General features: G+C 36.7%; 1 protein-coding gene across 6 annotated transcripts in view; it reads left to right on the forward strand.

The window, feature by feature from the left end:
- VPS13B (vacuolar protein sorting 13 homolog B) overlaps positions 1–15,393 on the forward strand; it is a 457,128-nt gene that overhangs the window by 253,879 nt on the left and 187,856 nt on the right. For 5 of the 6 annotated variants that reach the window (XM_061995669.1, XM_061995671.1, XM_061995673.1 and 2 more), the window contains 4 exons: positions 3,371–3,542; positions 4,927–5,041; positions 6,637–6,778; positions 8,652–9,060. In XM_061995669.1, the coding sequence (XP_061851653.1) occupies positions 3,371–3,542; positions 4,927–5,041; positions 6,637–6,778; positions 8,652–9,060 (838 nt within the window). Of the gene's footprint in view, positions 1–3,370; positions 3,543–4,926; positions 5,042–6,036; positions 6,104–6,636; positions 6,779–8,651; positions 9,061–15,393 lie in introns of those variants that run through there. The other variant, XM_061995675.1, reaches the window with a different exon arrangement.

A 15,393-nucleotide genomic window follows, 5' to 3' on the forward strand; every position in this document is an offset into this window, starting at 1 on the left:
TTTGCAACAATTGGTTAGAGAATTAAATTGTATATTTTAGGACTTGGCATGAGAAGTTGTGGGAAAATAGTTCAGGGTTTCTGACTTTGGCTTGATTTTTCTGTAGGTCTGGAAACAGAGCAGAAAATTAATGCATAAACATATTTAAAAATACCATGCTGGGTGCTGAAAAATCCCAAATGAAAATTGAAACTACATGAGAAACAAGAAGAATCTCTCTTCTCACTTCAGCTTCTTAGTTTGTCACAGCAATTTTTTCGAAGAATTTGAGCTCATTTAAAAATAAACAAACAAAAAAGCTCACACCAAAACCAAGTAAAACCAAAAAGATATCAGCTACTGCAGAGCATTAGTTTTTCAGCCCCTGTGACTCTGTTGATGGTTCTGGTTACATTACCATTAACAGAAGGCTGAAAAGAAATGCAGTCTCTTCATTTTTCACCTCCCAAAGGATAGCCATACTGTAACATCTGCCTTCAGTGGAGCATCTGCAGTGCTTCTGCCACTGAGAAAGAGAATGGACCAATTCATCTGTTTACATCTGTTTGAATGGCAGAAAAGAAAAAAAAAATGTTCACATTGAACTGTTGAAATAGGGGATGAGCTGAGCCAGTAGCACAGTAACCTCTGATAGAGACATGTTGTGGAGCAGCTGGGGATGTCTGTTGATAAGCTCAGCAACTGGCATAGCTGCCAACAAAAGAGGTTATCACTGAAAGCCTGAGCTTAATGCAGTATTAGCTATACTGACAACTAGCAAGTCCAAATAGTTGTACACACAATTGACCTAGAATACTGCATGGTAATACAGTAACCTGAGTACAAAATTGCAATGCAAAGCTAAGCACAAGTGAGCTGAGGCTCTGGTTAGGACTTGCAGGCCCTGTAGTAGAACAAGTTGAAGGCCTTGTAGTAGAAAAAGTTCCAAACCCTGGCAATTGCAGGTCCAGATGTCTGATCCCCAGCTTTACCTCTGGCTATGTCCAGAGGTTCACAGTTCTTTTATTTCTGATAATGTTGTCTTACATTGACATCCTCCATTTGACTACTAGAAATTACAGAACTGGGTTTTTTTTTTCAAGTTCACTTCCAGAAATATGCATGTGTAAGCCCTACTTGTGCTTTAACTAAATGAAGTTTTGTTCTGCATCAATGAAATTGCGTGCTACACAATTTGAATGGAATTTTTTTAAAGCCAGTTTACATGCTACAGAAACATCTGCAAATCTGACAAGCACAAACAATGTTGGAATGCTTCCAGAGAAAGCTCTGGCAATAGTATTAGAAACTCAGAGTACCTTGACCTCTTCTTCACCTTTGTTTCTTGCTTAGAGCATATCAGATACACAGCCTGTTCCATTTTGTATTCCAAAGAGAATGAAGTGGTTTCTAATGATAAATCTGGGCCTGCACCTGTAACTTTTTTTTCAAACTTCATAGGCTTGGAAGCTGGTAGGGGCTACACTCTCTCAAATTCTGGATTTGTTGCTTTTAAATTTCACACTCATTGTTTAGTATGCTTTTTATATCTGTCTGAGTTTATGCTAGATAAATGCAGTTCTTTATGCATCTCTGAAATAGTTATAAATAATATTGTGCAAAAGTTACCAACTGGCTGATTCTCTGAGAGGCATAGTACATAACATCTTCAGAAAAAGAAGCGTAAATTGTGGGAAGGTGATAGCCTCAGATTTCTACAGAACAAAGTTATCCATGTACTCCAAGCACTAAACAAAAATAACTGTTGAAAAAAAAAAGAGGTTAACTAAATGCATGAAACATCCAAGCACGTTAAATTTGGCAAATAAAAGAACACAATTATAAAACTGAAAATTTGCCATGGTGAAATTATGTGTTTGCTATTATCTATGTCTCTTTAATTTACTATTGCTTTCTTCTTTTTTAACTATCAGAAATGTACCTGCCAAAAATATAGTACAAAGTTGATTTTCATACTAAGAGTAGTTTGGAACGCGTCTAGTGGGAGAGTAGGGGGGGATGTATGGAGGATGAGGAGGAGACTGTCTCTCACGCTCATCCCCTTCATCACGATTTGTAAGTTGTAGTTTGGCAAATGAAGTGTACCTGTGGAAGAAGGAACTTGAAAAATGCTCCAGCTCAAAGTCATAATGTGTGCAAAACTTCTCAGAATATTCCTATCAGCCTATGTTTTTTCACTGATGATAGTATTTCGTTAGTTTAGAGGTAGGAAAGCCCACTGTGCCAAGTGGAACTAAGTCATGGAACCTTACAGTTTTACCATATAATCTTTGTTAAAGTTTATTACCTGTAAATGAGAAAAGTGGAATTTATTTTGCTTTGTTTTTGTTGTGGTTTAGACACACCAAGGGACAAAAGACCATGATTAGACTCAAGTACCACAGACTTGAGAATTCCAAAAGGACAGGGAGGGCTTAACTGCCAAAAAAAACCCCAAAACATAACAATCAGAAAACAACACAGAGTGGTACAATGATGAAGAGGACAACCAGCCCTTTAAGACCACCTTCCCCTCACCCCTCCCCTCTTCCTGAGCTCAGAGCCCTGATCTCACTGAACAGCCTGTGGGGGGGACAGGGAATGAGGGTTTCAGTTGGTCTATTCCGGATGGCTTCTGCCATTTGTCCCTCCTCAGGGCAGGTGGCCTCCTCGCAGATCCTTCTTGCTCCAGCACAGGGTACTTCACACACCTGGCAGCTCTGCACGGGCCGCTCCATCATGCGTTCATCCCAAAGGCTGCAGCTCCTCTTTGCCTCTCATGTGGGTCTGCTCTGCAGCGCGCAGGTTGTCCAGCACGGCCTGCGCCATGACTGCCTCCTCATACAGTCTCTCACCCGTCCATGTGCACTCACATGGAGCTGTTGGTGGCTCTCAGCCCTGCCATGGCCCTGCATGGGTTGCAGGAGTACAGTCTGCATTGTCAACACTGGTGGCAGAGGAGCCTCTGGTGTTTCTCCTTCCTTCCTCCTCCTCTGATTGTGGGGTCTTGCTTGGTCACCTCCATCTTTTACCACTCCTACACCTGCTCCCAAGCACTTCAAATTCCCATCCTTAAATAGTGATCGCAGCCGTGCCAGATTGGCCCAGCCAGGCGGGAGATGGGTCTGAACCCAAGATCCAGGGGAAAGTCTGAGAACTCTTTACCAGGTCCGCACTGCAGCCCCCTCCCCCTATTATCAAGCAAAAGCTGCTCCTTGCTAAACCACGACAATTTTTTTTTATGTCAAAAAAATGGCTTAATTCAAATGTACTCATCAATGAGTCTACATGTATACAATTTGTGCATCTGCATCAGTCTAGACAGAAGAAAAAATGAGGAGCGATGAAAAAGCAATACTTTTTCTCATCAGCTGTTACATCTGTTTTATAGGGTGATTCTCTTCAGGGTGGTGATGATTCTCCTTTCTCAGACTCCATTACACTGGAACAAACAACAAGTAATATCGGGGTCTCCAGTGGACGTGTCAGCCTATGGATGCAGTGGATGTTGCCAAAAATTACTATAAAATTGTTTGCTCCTGATCCTAGAAATAATGGCACAGGTATTCAGCATTTTTTCCCCATATATATTTTAATTTCCATACAGCACAGTATTATCTGTTCAAAGCATTTATTTACATTGTTAAACAGTAATGCAAAAATAATAGGCTTGATCTATATTTTAAAATAGAATGACAAGCTGTAGTTAGGTTAGTGCATGTAATCACTCTGGGTGGAAAAATGATTATATAAAATCATAAATAAGTTGATTCTTTTACTAAAGAGTTTTGTATTTATTAGAAACAACCGTGTTTCATTTTGGTGTGATTTATTAGTAGGTTTGGTGCATGTCTGTGTATAGATGTGTATTTATTGTATTGATAATTTCAAATTTAGTAAAATCCTTCAAGTCATAGAAAGTTATAATGATGTTCTGCATTTGAAGTTTCAGCTTCTATGTTGAAAAGATAAATATGTGTGGTACATAGCTTCTTGATGATCAGGGAACTGGAGCATCTTTCATACGAGGAAAGACTGCAGGAACTGAGGCTGTTTAGAAATGAGGAGACCAAGGGGGTAATCTCATTAATATTTACAAGTATCTAAATAGTGGATGTCCAGAGATTGGGGCATCCCTTTTTTCTATGGTATCTAGCAACAGGACAAGGGGTAATGGGATGAAGCTGGAACACAAAAAGTTCCATTTAAATAGAAGAAAAAACTTTCCCTATGAGGGTGAGGGAGCCCTGGCACAGGCTGCCCAGGGAGGGCGTGGAGTCTCCTTCTTTGGAGGTCTTCAAGACCCGTCTGGACATGTTCCTGTGCAACTTCATATAAGTGGACCTGGTTCTGCAGTGGGATTGGACTAGATGATCTCTAAAGATCCCCTCCAAGACCTGCCATTCTATGATTATCATCTGGACAGTAATTGTGTGAGAAGAACTCAGATTCTATAAATGTGCCACAGGACTTCAAATATATTTTGTTAGGAAACACTGTTGCTTAGCAATTAACATTATTACTCGTAGAAATGTGAAAAAACAAAGAGACTAATGATCAAATCTAATTTTCAGGAAGATGTACTTGAACCTTTGATTTTGAAAAACTATTTACATGAGAGAAAGAAAACTCAATTATTTTTAGAGTAAAAATCTTTAAAAATAATTTTTTACTTCTTTTTTTTTCAGGAATTATGCTATGAACACCTGAAACAGAACCCCCATATATATAAGTGTTTATATACATTTTGATGAAAAAGATTCCAGGATTTTTTCTAGTTTCTATCAGTGTGACACTTGGATCAAAAATTGCTTTTAGAAAAAAAACTTTAGGGTAGAAATAGCATCATCCTGTTTACAAAATGTAGTGTCTCAGATATATTTCTTGCCTAAAAAGTTACACAAGTTTCAGATTTATAACAATTTTTCTTTTCTTTGACTATTGCAGAAGTTTGTGTTGTCAGTGAATTAGAAGATCTCAGTGCCTCAGTGGATATGCAGGATGTCTATACCAAAATCAAATGTAAAATAGAAAGTTTCAATATTGACCATTACAGAAGCAGGTAATTCCTGGGAGTTATTCTGCTTTAATTTCAGGCTGAAAGAAGACAGCAAGCTGGTTTTTTTCTTAATTCTTAACTTGAATTTAAGGTGATTTTCAATTTAAGCGAGTTTAACTTTTTAAATAATAAAAATCAGAATTTTCTCAGAATTATATCCAATTCCAAAGAAATACATAGAAATTATTGTAACTTGGGAAAGCATTTTTTCACAATTGCTGCTCTGATCGTCTATTAGACAAAAAATAATTAACTGTAGCTGAACTTTTGAATGGGACATACCTGAAATACTGCTTCATGTTGTTTAGCAAGTGCCAATATTTAATGATCTATGATAACATACCCTTAGATATTAAGAACTTGTTTCTAAAAAATTGAGCTGTTTTTTTTCTGTGGTATAGCAACACTGTAATGTAGGGCACGAAGATTATTATCTGTGTCTGTGTGACACAACAGTGTTGCATGCATGCCCAAGTAAAACTTAGATAATTAATGTCCACCATTAAATCAATATTCTGAAACTTTTCTCCTTGTCAACTGTGTTAAAAAAAACCCACTTTTTAATTCCTGTTCCTTTGCTGAAGTTGTGAATGCAGTTTCTGTTTGCACACAGTGTCATATTTGGTAATCACAATTTGGTGATTATTTTTTAAAATCTTTTAAAATCTAGTCATTATGCTTTAAAGTGCTTTGGAATTCCAATACCTAGGTACTCTTAACAAGTTTCTTTGCAGATTCTATGGAGATCTTGAGAGAAGGTACTTCATTCCCAGGAGCCTTACTCCATCAGAAATATTTTCAACTTCAGGGTTTTTTGGTTTTTTTGCCAAAGTTATATTGAGGCACAAAAAAATCTCCAAAGTTACTCCACTTGACAGAATAGTTATTATTCTCATTTATATTTCATAATCTCTTCAGACTACATTTCTCTGTCTTTAAATTTCTGTGGAGTAAAACCAAAAGCAGAGAATAGATAAGGTGAACATTCTGTCTTCCAGGACAGGGGGAGACTGGCATTCAGGACATTTTGAAGGATTATTTCTACAATGCAGAGAAAAGCTTTTGGTGAGGTTTCTTTAGTAAACTAAGGTGCTAACCTAAATCACTTTTTAAGCAATGTATTTTTCTTTTGTCTTATCTATGTTAAAAATAATGATGACAGGAACTGTAGTACAAAGCACATTTTAATATAGACCTCATTTTTTTGTAAGTAATAGTATGATTTTATATGAGTACAACTTTTCATTCATAATTTCTTAGTTCTTGTCATCATTCTAATAAAGCTATCTGCTGAAAATCCAGGAGTAAGGTTCTTTGCTGTGTGCAAGATTCTACTATTCTTTTATTCTCAAGTCTCTTGACCTTTTGATATAGGTTGTCCTTTCACCAAAAAATTAAAATGTTTCTTCTTTTTATAACCATTTTTTTCCTTGATCTGGTTGAATTTCAGCTTTTTAGGAAAAGGTATGGCATAGGCTTTGTCTTGCATTTATGTAGAACCATGTAAGTTTAATGTAATTATTTTTTGCTTATAGGAAATTCTTTCTTCTTTTTTCTTTTTGTCTTTCCCTCTTCCATGCATTGTTCATTACCTCAAGTTTTGGGGAAGATTCTTGGTCTTTGGGGCAATATGGAGGTGTATTCCTTTCCTGTACTGACAAGCTGAACAGACGTACCTTGTTGGTTCGACCCATCAGCAAGCAAGACCCTTTCAGTAATTTCTCCGGCTTCTTTCCCTCTGTAAGAATCTTTTTTAAAAAAAATTTACTACAGAACTTCCATTAATAAATGCTATTTGGTGTTAAAAAACAAAAAATCAAATGGCTTAGTTTCTTAGTATAGTTATTGCTTATAGTGATTACATTAGTTCTGGTATTTCTCTCATATGCTTTAGTAATATTTGTCAGTCATTTATTAGTACATATGCGAATGAGGGTTGATGGCTTACAATGTGGTACATAACAGCAGTCCACTGAAGTCAATGGGATTAATTTATAATAAAAGCGATCATATAGAATAGCGTTTGGAGACCAAAAATGTAAAAGGCAGTACTGAACGCTGCATTTCATTCATGTAATACTGATGTCTACTTAGGGATTTCAGTAATTTATATTACTGCAATGTACTTCTATGCAGCCTTTTAAAATTACTGATGATGTGACAATTAACAATTTCATATTTTAGGTTTTATTTTGAATTCTTGGAACATTACTTGATTATTCAGACTATCTCAGTTTGAGATATTTAACCCCTTTGTTTCTTGCCTGCTTCTCCTTGACAGACTATATGCTATGACATTTGGCTCTTTATGTTCACAAATGTTTGTTTGTATAAAATCTTTTTATGTTAGTGGAAGTTCTGTGTGGTTTGATTAATTTTCATCATGAATATTGATTGGTAATATTTTCTCGTATTCTGTTTGTTTCATTTCCTGTAGGTAATTATTTTGTTTAATTTTTCTGATTCACTTAATCATAAAAGCTTCCAATTTTTCAGCATTTAAGCTATATGTTCTGTTTATTTAAGAAATGTTTTTCTTTTATTAGCAAGGTTTAAATTACATTAAATTGTTTTAAATCAAATTTAAGATGCTGAAAGAGGCAACTATTTGTACTTTCTTTCATTTGTCCTCAAGTAATTAAAGCTAATATTTAAACAATCTTATAGAAGCTTACAAAAACATTTATTTCACTGATAAAATAATGGTTTTCCTAGTTACTGTTTTTACGTTTTTCACCCACTAATAATGTATGACTGAAAGGTCATTAAAAGATAATATGAAAACCATACTATATATCCTTTGGGAGCTAAACATCTAATTATCATCTTTATCTAGGAAGTATGTCCTTCTAAATGAAGGAATCTGCTGTTTCTAATAACAGTGTAATGCATCTTTAAGTGATGTGCTTTAGCACATGGTACAGTTATTCTCTTTAAAAACTCAGAAATGATGAGGGCAAAACTAACTCAATTCTTATTTAGTTAACTCTGGGTGGTTTGTATACTCATGTTTAGATGAGTGCACCAAAGCTTTATTTTAGCACCTATGGTATTTGCATAGGTACTAGAAGAAGGAACAGTGCAAGGAAATAAAATCTACTTCTAAAATGTCTGAAGTAAAGGAGAAAGCAAAATGTATGTATGTGTGGAAAATGTAACAGAAAATGTTTGGTAAATCAGGATCTTGAACAAATGGGGGTGGATGCTGGTTGGGTTTGATTTCATACAACATAAATAATCAGAAAAAAAATGTTCAGTGATTCGTAATTTTAGCTGACACAATAGAGTGCAATTGCACTATGGGTAAACTGTCCATTCAAAAAAAGATTTTTTTTTTTTTCCTACTGTTCAGAGTCAGTTGAAAGCTATTGGAATAGCTTTATTGGAATAGCTTTGCAACCTAATCTAGGCAGACCTGCTTCTGCAAGGGGATTGGACTAGGTGACCTCTAAAGGTGCCTTCCAACCCTACCATTCTATGATTCCTATGGTTCTATGATTCTGTGGAATGCGCAGAACTCTAAACATCCTGAGAATATGGTAATTGATGCATGTTACATGTGTACATTTTTGTTGCAGTTTATTTCATTCTATTTTATTTTTGCTTAAAACAGACAACTGCAAAACTCTTAGATGGTTCTCACCAGCAACATGGATTTCTTTCTCTCACTTATACCAAAGCTGTGACAAAAAATGTTCGGCACAAACTGATATCAAGAAATGAACGAAGAACATTCCATAAGCTGTCAGAAGGTCACACTGATGGTTCTCCTCACTTCCTTCATGAGATCCTTCTCTCTGCTCAGGCCTTTGATGTGGTCCTCTGTTTTCCTTTGCTTAATGCAATTGCAAGCATTTTTCAAGCCAGGTTGCCAAGGAGTCAAAAGGAGAAAAGAAAATCCCCAGGCCAACCTATGAGGACTCATGCTTTAACTTCCCGCAACTTGCCTCTGATTTATATCAACACTGGTGTAATAAGAGTCTGCTTTCCCCAAAATGAGGAGGATCATTATACTGCAGAAGGTACGTATTGTACGTTAGAGACTTTTTGCTGTTTATTACTCTGGAAAAATACTCTGACTTAGTTAAATCACTAACCATTGCTAGGGCCTTCAGTTTTAAGGTTCAGAGTTAGGAAACATCTAACATTTATGCTACTTCTCTGCATATTTGCTGAAACGGGATTTTTAGGTATTTATTTTACCTTTGCTTTCACAGTATCTATAGAGTTTGCATTTAAAATACGATGATACAAAATGGTCAAGAATTGCAAAAAGAGAATATAAGCCATTTCTGCAGTGGTGAGTCTTGTGTCAGTTCTCATGCTGATGCCAGTTGTCTTGTATAGATGCTTGTTCCAGTGATGGACCATGAAAATGGAGCCTTTGCTCTTATGTAAAGTTGCAGTAGTGGAGCAGGTAGATACTCTAGTTCAGTCTGGGTAAAGTTATTAAAATTTGCCTTGTGATTGATGCCCAACAGATGAAATAGTTTATAATTTATTCTTGGTTTGAAACTATTCAGATTATTTTATGTAAGAGGCTTTCTTTCAAACCATAGTAAATAGCCATTTGATATAGATAAAACAGGTTTTTTTCTGTAAGATGTTGTTTTCCCTTCATACTTAAAATCCCTATTACAATCCTTATAAATAAAAAGATGCTGACATTAAAACTACATGCTGTAACAGCCAGCAGGAATGTGATCAATTCCATTACCAACAATTGTACTAGAGATAAAAAAAGAAAAAATTGTTTTACTGGTATCATGATATGTTTATATAAGTCCTATAGGTATGTGGGTTTTTACCATTATATACAATAGCATACAATATAATCCTAAGAGTATAGTTTTTAGATTTTTCTCATAACCTAATTGCAAGAAGTGTAGACAGTGCAAATTTACATAGATCATTTTTTTGCCAGCATCCTCTACAATTTTCCATCTGGGAATGCTGAAAACACAGGAAGATAAAATTAGACTGTGTTGGCAACAAGGAATTATGACTCTAGTTGGAAGGGAATTCTAAAGCATACTGTCAAGGAAATCTTTAAAAGTATTGTTTTGCATCTCTGTAGCTGTATACTTCATTAGAAAGAAATAATAAAGAAGCTTTGTCTTGTTGCTCTCACTTAATTGAAAATATATGCAGACAACAACATTGCTATGGTTATGGTTATGGATGTAGGAAGAAAAACTATGAATGCTTTTAAAGCATAATCCTAGAGATTAGCTTTACTAAATGAATAAAAAAGCCAGCTAACCTCTTCCACTGGAAAGTTCTGAAATATCATCACTATGAAAATCAGTACCATTCTCCTTCCATTTCTTTTTCATCCCAGATTTTCCCAAGCTCTCATCTGTTTCTGAAAGTGAAATAAATCGCTCTTCTGCTACTTATTGTGTTGAAGAACAATAGACATTAGAAACAATAATGACTAAGAGTTGAATATGACTCATGTTGCTTGTGTGCAAGGTCAGAAAATTGTTGTGTGTTGAGAAGCTAGGCCCCTACAAGACCTCATTCATCATTTATTGATTGAGAGATTTTTAATCAATAAGATTTGCCCGTTTCAACTTGTGATCACTGCAGTAAAAGTTGAAAAGTGATGACCTCAATTTCTCTTCTAGTCAGTCATTTGCCATTCATACCTTGTACCTAGTGATAGCTATCAAAACTATACTCCCCCCAAAAAACACTTGTAATTAGGACTTTATGTGTAGAGTTTAAGAAAAAAATATAAATCTAGTCTTTATGCAGTCCAAAACCAAACTTGCATGAAGAACCGTGGTACACAAACTATGAAATACTCAAAATCATGTTTTATCTCCTAAGGAATTTACATACACTCATGCATATTCATACAAGAATATACCCACACAATTTTGTAATATTTTACTTTAGTGGTTTTTTCAGCAACACCAGATGAATGTTTCTTTTTGTGGTGGACTTGAGGGCAGTATTCTGTCTTAGTTCATAAGCAATGCTACTGTCCCTCATATTTCCATTTTTTAATCCATTAGGTGGTAGTTCAAGCTTAGTGATGAGGTAAAGACTACTGTATATATGAAAGCAATATATTACAAATAGAAATGAGCGATAGTGCATAGCAGAACACTATAAATAAAAATGTGAATTGCAAACAAAACCTGATTAGAAGTGGTAATGATAGGGAAAATCCACATCTGGCTGCTTTGAGGACAATAGGAACTTTTTTTAACATGTACTAGCAGCAAAATACCAGGAATCACTAAAAAGGACATGATAAATTTGTTAATAGTGAAAAAAAGGCAGCATACTGAATAAACTGTATGTCCTGCATTTGTGGAAGTGATATATTCTTGTCACATGAGCATGATTCCCTACTTTGAAGTCTGTTGTAACATATGGTCTATAACATCCTCCTTGCTCACTATTAAAGAGTTTCACATCAGTCAAGCTGAGTGTCTTGTGCTCGAGGATCTTAGTCTTCTGAGGCTAGTTTTTAATGCTCCTTGGGAAAGCAGATTTTAGATGGAGGTGTATCTAGTTAAGATGAAAAGTGATATTCAAATACAATTAAGGCAGGTAATTGAGTTGCTCTCCTTAGGGAACATAAAGGAAAAAAATTATCTACTACAGGATTCACTTAATAAAGAATTATGTATTTGCTACACAACAATAAATATGGTTTTATGGAAAATTACTCTTGTTAAAGACATCTGATTTCCATTCTCTATTATGGTTACAATTCGTAGTCAGTAAAATGTTTGCAAAGATTTGATTTGCTTGGACTTTTGTAAGGAGTTTGCACATTATGTTTCATGATATTCTGATTTAAATGTATCTCCTTCCCATATGACATAAGTGGAAATATGAAATCAATTAAGAATGGCCAACTAAAAGTTTTAACAAGAGTAAATAATAAATTTTATTTATAATATTCATATATTAATAATAGCTAAAATATATTCAGTAATCATATTAATAACTTAAAAAACATTGCTGCTGACATCAATATATGCTACAGAGAATTTTCCAAGGAAAAGAATGTTAAGGAGTCTGTAGACCCTGCATCTGTATCACTGCTTACATCACTGCTTGTAGAAAATGCACTAAATCTTCTAAAACTGTATTTATATATCAAGGAAACAATTTATGCAGACTGTATCTGCAGGAGTGGAAAGACTGTCCTGGAAAACAGTGTCTGAAAACAACTCAAGACTCACAATGTATTTAGGAAAAAGAAATAAGGGCAGTAGTTGCAGTTTTGAAAATGGCAGATCATAGAATATATTGTCCAATTCACTTTTTATCATAAGAATTTACAAAACTGGAAACTGATAAAACTGGAGAGCATGCTGAAAAATATCCCAAATGTTAATCCAATGCTGAAGATGAAGCCTTAGAAATAAGGATTAAAAGAATACATGATTAAAAGAAGACTGACATGAGCTGGTAAAACCAAGTGAGGCTGTAAACAAACTTACATTTTAGTCTAAATTTTTCCAGGACTGTACTTATATTGTATAATGTAGACTTTTCCCCCCCTCAAATTTTAAAATATTTGTAATGACTTTGTTTGTATTTACTATATTATCTCCATATTTTGAAAGAATTCATGGGTTAACAAATGAAGATATTAATAGATCAACCTAAGTCATAGAGTCATAGAATCATAGAATGGTAGGGTTTGGAAGGGGCCTTTAGAGATCATCCAGTCCAACTCCCCTGCAGGAGCACATCCACCTAGATCAGGTCACACAGGAATGCGTCCAAGTGGGTCTTGAAGACCTCCAAGGAAGGAGACACCACAGTCCCCCAGGGCAGCCTGTGTGAGGGCTCCCTCACCCTCACAGTAAAATAAAACATATTCTTACGTTTAAATGGAACTTTTTGTGTTTCAGCTTCATCCCATTACTCCTTGTCCTGTTGCTAGATACAAAAGAAAGGGATACCCCGACCTCCTAACATCCACCATTAATATACTTATTAATAAGATTCCCCCTCAGTCTCCTCCAGACTAAACAGCCCCAGTTCCCGCAGCCTTTCCTCCTAAGGAAGATACTTCAGTCCACTATCATTTTGGTGGCCCTGCGCTGGACTCTCTTTAGAAGTACTCTGTCCCTCTTGAGCTGGGGAGTACAGTCATGATCCAGATTACCACTCTGTAGAAATTCCTTTTCGTATATATAAGGAAAGAAGTCCAACATGTTATGTGTACAGTGGCAGGAATTTTAATACTTTGTCCAGTGCCATACTCATTTTCTGATCCAAAAGCTGAAATCATAGTTTCTGATTTTGTCACAAACAAGATTTTGTTGTGCACTTAATTTTACTACCTTGATTCTGACAAGCAAGCTATCTATATATCATTTTTTTCTGCTTTGGGGACTAAAGGATTTGGCTTTGTTTTTGAAGTAGATGAGGTTCTTTAAAGTAAATCCTGTGTGTTCAAATTTAGTTGTCTGTCAGAACTCTGCTGTATGTTTACTGTAGTATTCCCTGCAATTGTTTAAAAATGTCATATTAGAATTTCTGTGAATTATGTGATTTCTGTTTTAAAATATACATATGTATACATATATATAATAGACATATAGATGTAAAGTGTGATCTTTTTTTCACCAAGATATTTTAACATGTCTGGAGAAGCCATTTTTAAGCTCACAGATTTCACTGATTCTCTCCACTCCAAACATTTCACTCTTCAGTAAAATATTTAAACTCTGTTCTGCTTCTATCATTTTGTTTTCAGAACTCATATATGAGTCTTGCAGTATGTCCTTGGACATGGGAGCAAGTGCAATGTTTTGGTTGTTTAACCCTGGCTAGGCACTAAGTGCCCACCAAAACCGTTCACCCTCCTAAACTGGACAAGGGAAAGAGAAATAACAAAAGGCTCATGAGTCAAGATAAGGAAAGGGAGATTGCTCAGCAATTGCCATCACAGGCAAAACAGACTCAGTTTGGAGAGAACTGGTTTAAATTTATTAATAGTCAAAACTGAGTAGGGAGATGAGCAATAAAAAATGAATCTTAAAACACCTCTCCATTCTTCCTGAGTTCTACCTTTCTACCTTCTCTCTCTCAGTGGCACCTGGGGATGAGGAACGGGCATTATGGTCAGTTCATTACAGATGGACTTTTCCACTGCTTCCCCTCAGGGGAAGGCTGCTTCTTATTTCCCGTTACTACAGTGTGAAGTTCCTTACATGGGAGACAGTCCTCCACAAACCTCTCTAATATGGGTCTTCATGAACTGCTCCAACATGGGTCTCATCCATAGGGAAAACAGTCCTTCAGGAACAGACTGATCCAGCGTGGGTCCCGCACAGGGACAGCCTGCTTCAGCCTGGGCTTCTCTCTCCGTGGGTTCACAGGTCCTGCCAGGAGCCTGCTCCAGCGTGGGCTTCACAGGGGGTCACAGCCTCCTTTGGGCATCCACCCAGTCTGGCACAGGCTCCTCTCCGGGCTGCGAGTGGATCCCTGTGGCCTCCATGGAGTGCAGGGACAGGGCCTGCCTCACCATGGGCTGCAACAGGCTGCAGAGGAATCTGCTCCAGTGCCTGGCCACCTCCTCCTCTCCTTCTCCACTAACCTTGATGTCTGCAGAGATGTTGTTCTAACATTCTGACTCTCTTCTTCTGGTGCAGTTTAGCATCTGCACAGGAATTTCTTCCCCTTCTCAAATATGTTGTTCACAGAGGCGTCACCTCCATCACTAATTGGCTTGGCCTTGGTGAGTGACAGGTCTACTTTAGAACCATCTGGCATTAGCCCTATCAGATACAAGGGAAGCTTCTGGCAGATTCTCACAGAAGCTACCCCTGTAGCCCACCTGTTTCAAAACCTAGCCAAACAACCCACTACAGATATCATTCTGTCCCTGTTATGTATTGCTCTGGTGTTGAAGTGAACTGTTTTACTTCAGATAATGAACTCTTTGAGCTTGTATCACATATTCTCAAGAGCTTCCTAGTTACTATGAAGGCTTCTGAGCAGAAACTTATCCAAATGCAGGTAGGGTGTGGAGTCTCCTTCCTTGGAGGTCTTCAAGACCCGCCTGGACATGTTCCTATGCAACTTGATCTAGGTGAACTTGCTTCTGCAGGGGGATTGGACTACATGATCTCTAAAGGTCCCTTCCAACCTCTACCGTTCTATGATTCTATGAAATGCTTTGTGTATGTCTGTCTGCTGAGATGCAGTAGACCCAGTCTTTCCCTGTAAGGAAACTTCCCAGTTTGCTTGCTAAAAGAAATGTAGGGCTATTTTCTGGGCAGACCTTTGTCTTTCCATCTAACGTGACCACTGCTTTTGAAACTAAGAATTTGTATATGTGGCTGAAATTTGAATATGATGGAGATGAAGCG

Source organism: Colius striatus, chromosome 4, assembly GCF_028858725.1.
Source record: "Colius striatus isolate bColStr4 chromosome 4, bColStr4.1.hap1, whole genome shotgun sequence".
NCBI classification, from domain to species: Eukaryota; Metazoa; Chordata; class Aves; order Coliiformes; family Coliidae; genus Colius; species Colius striatus.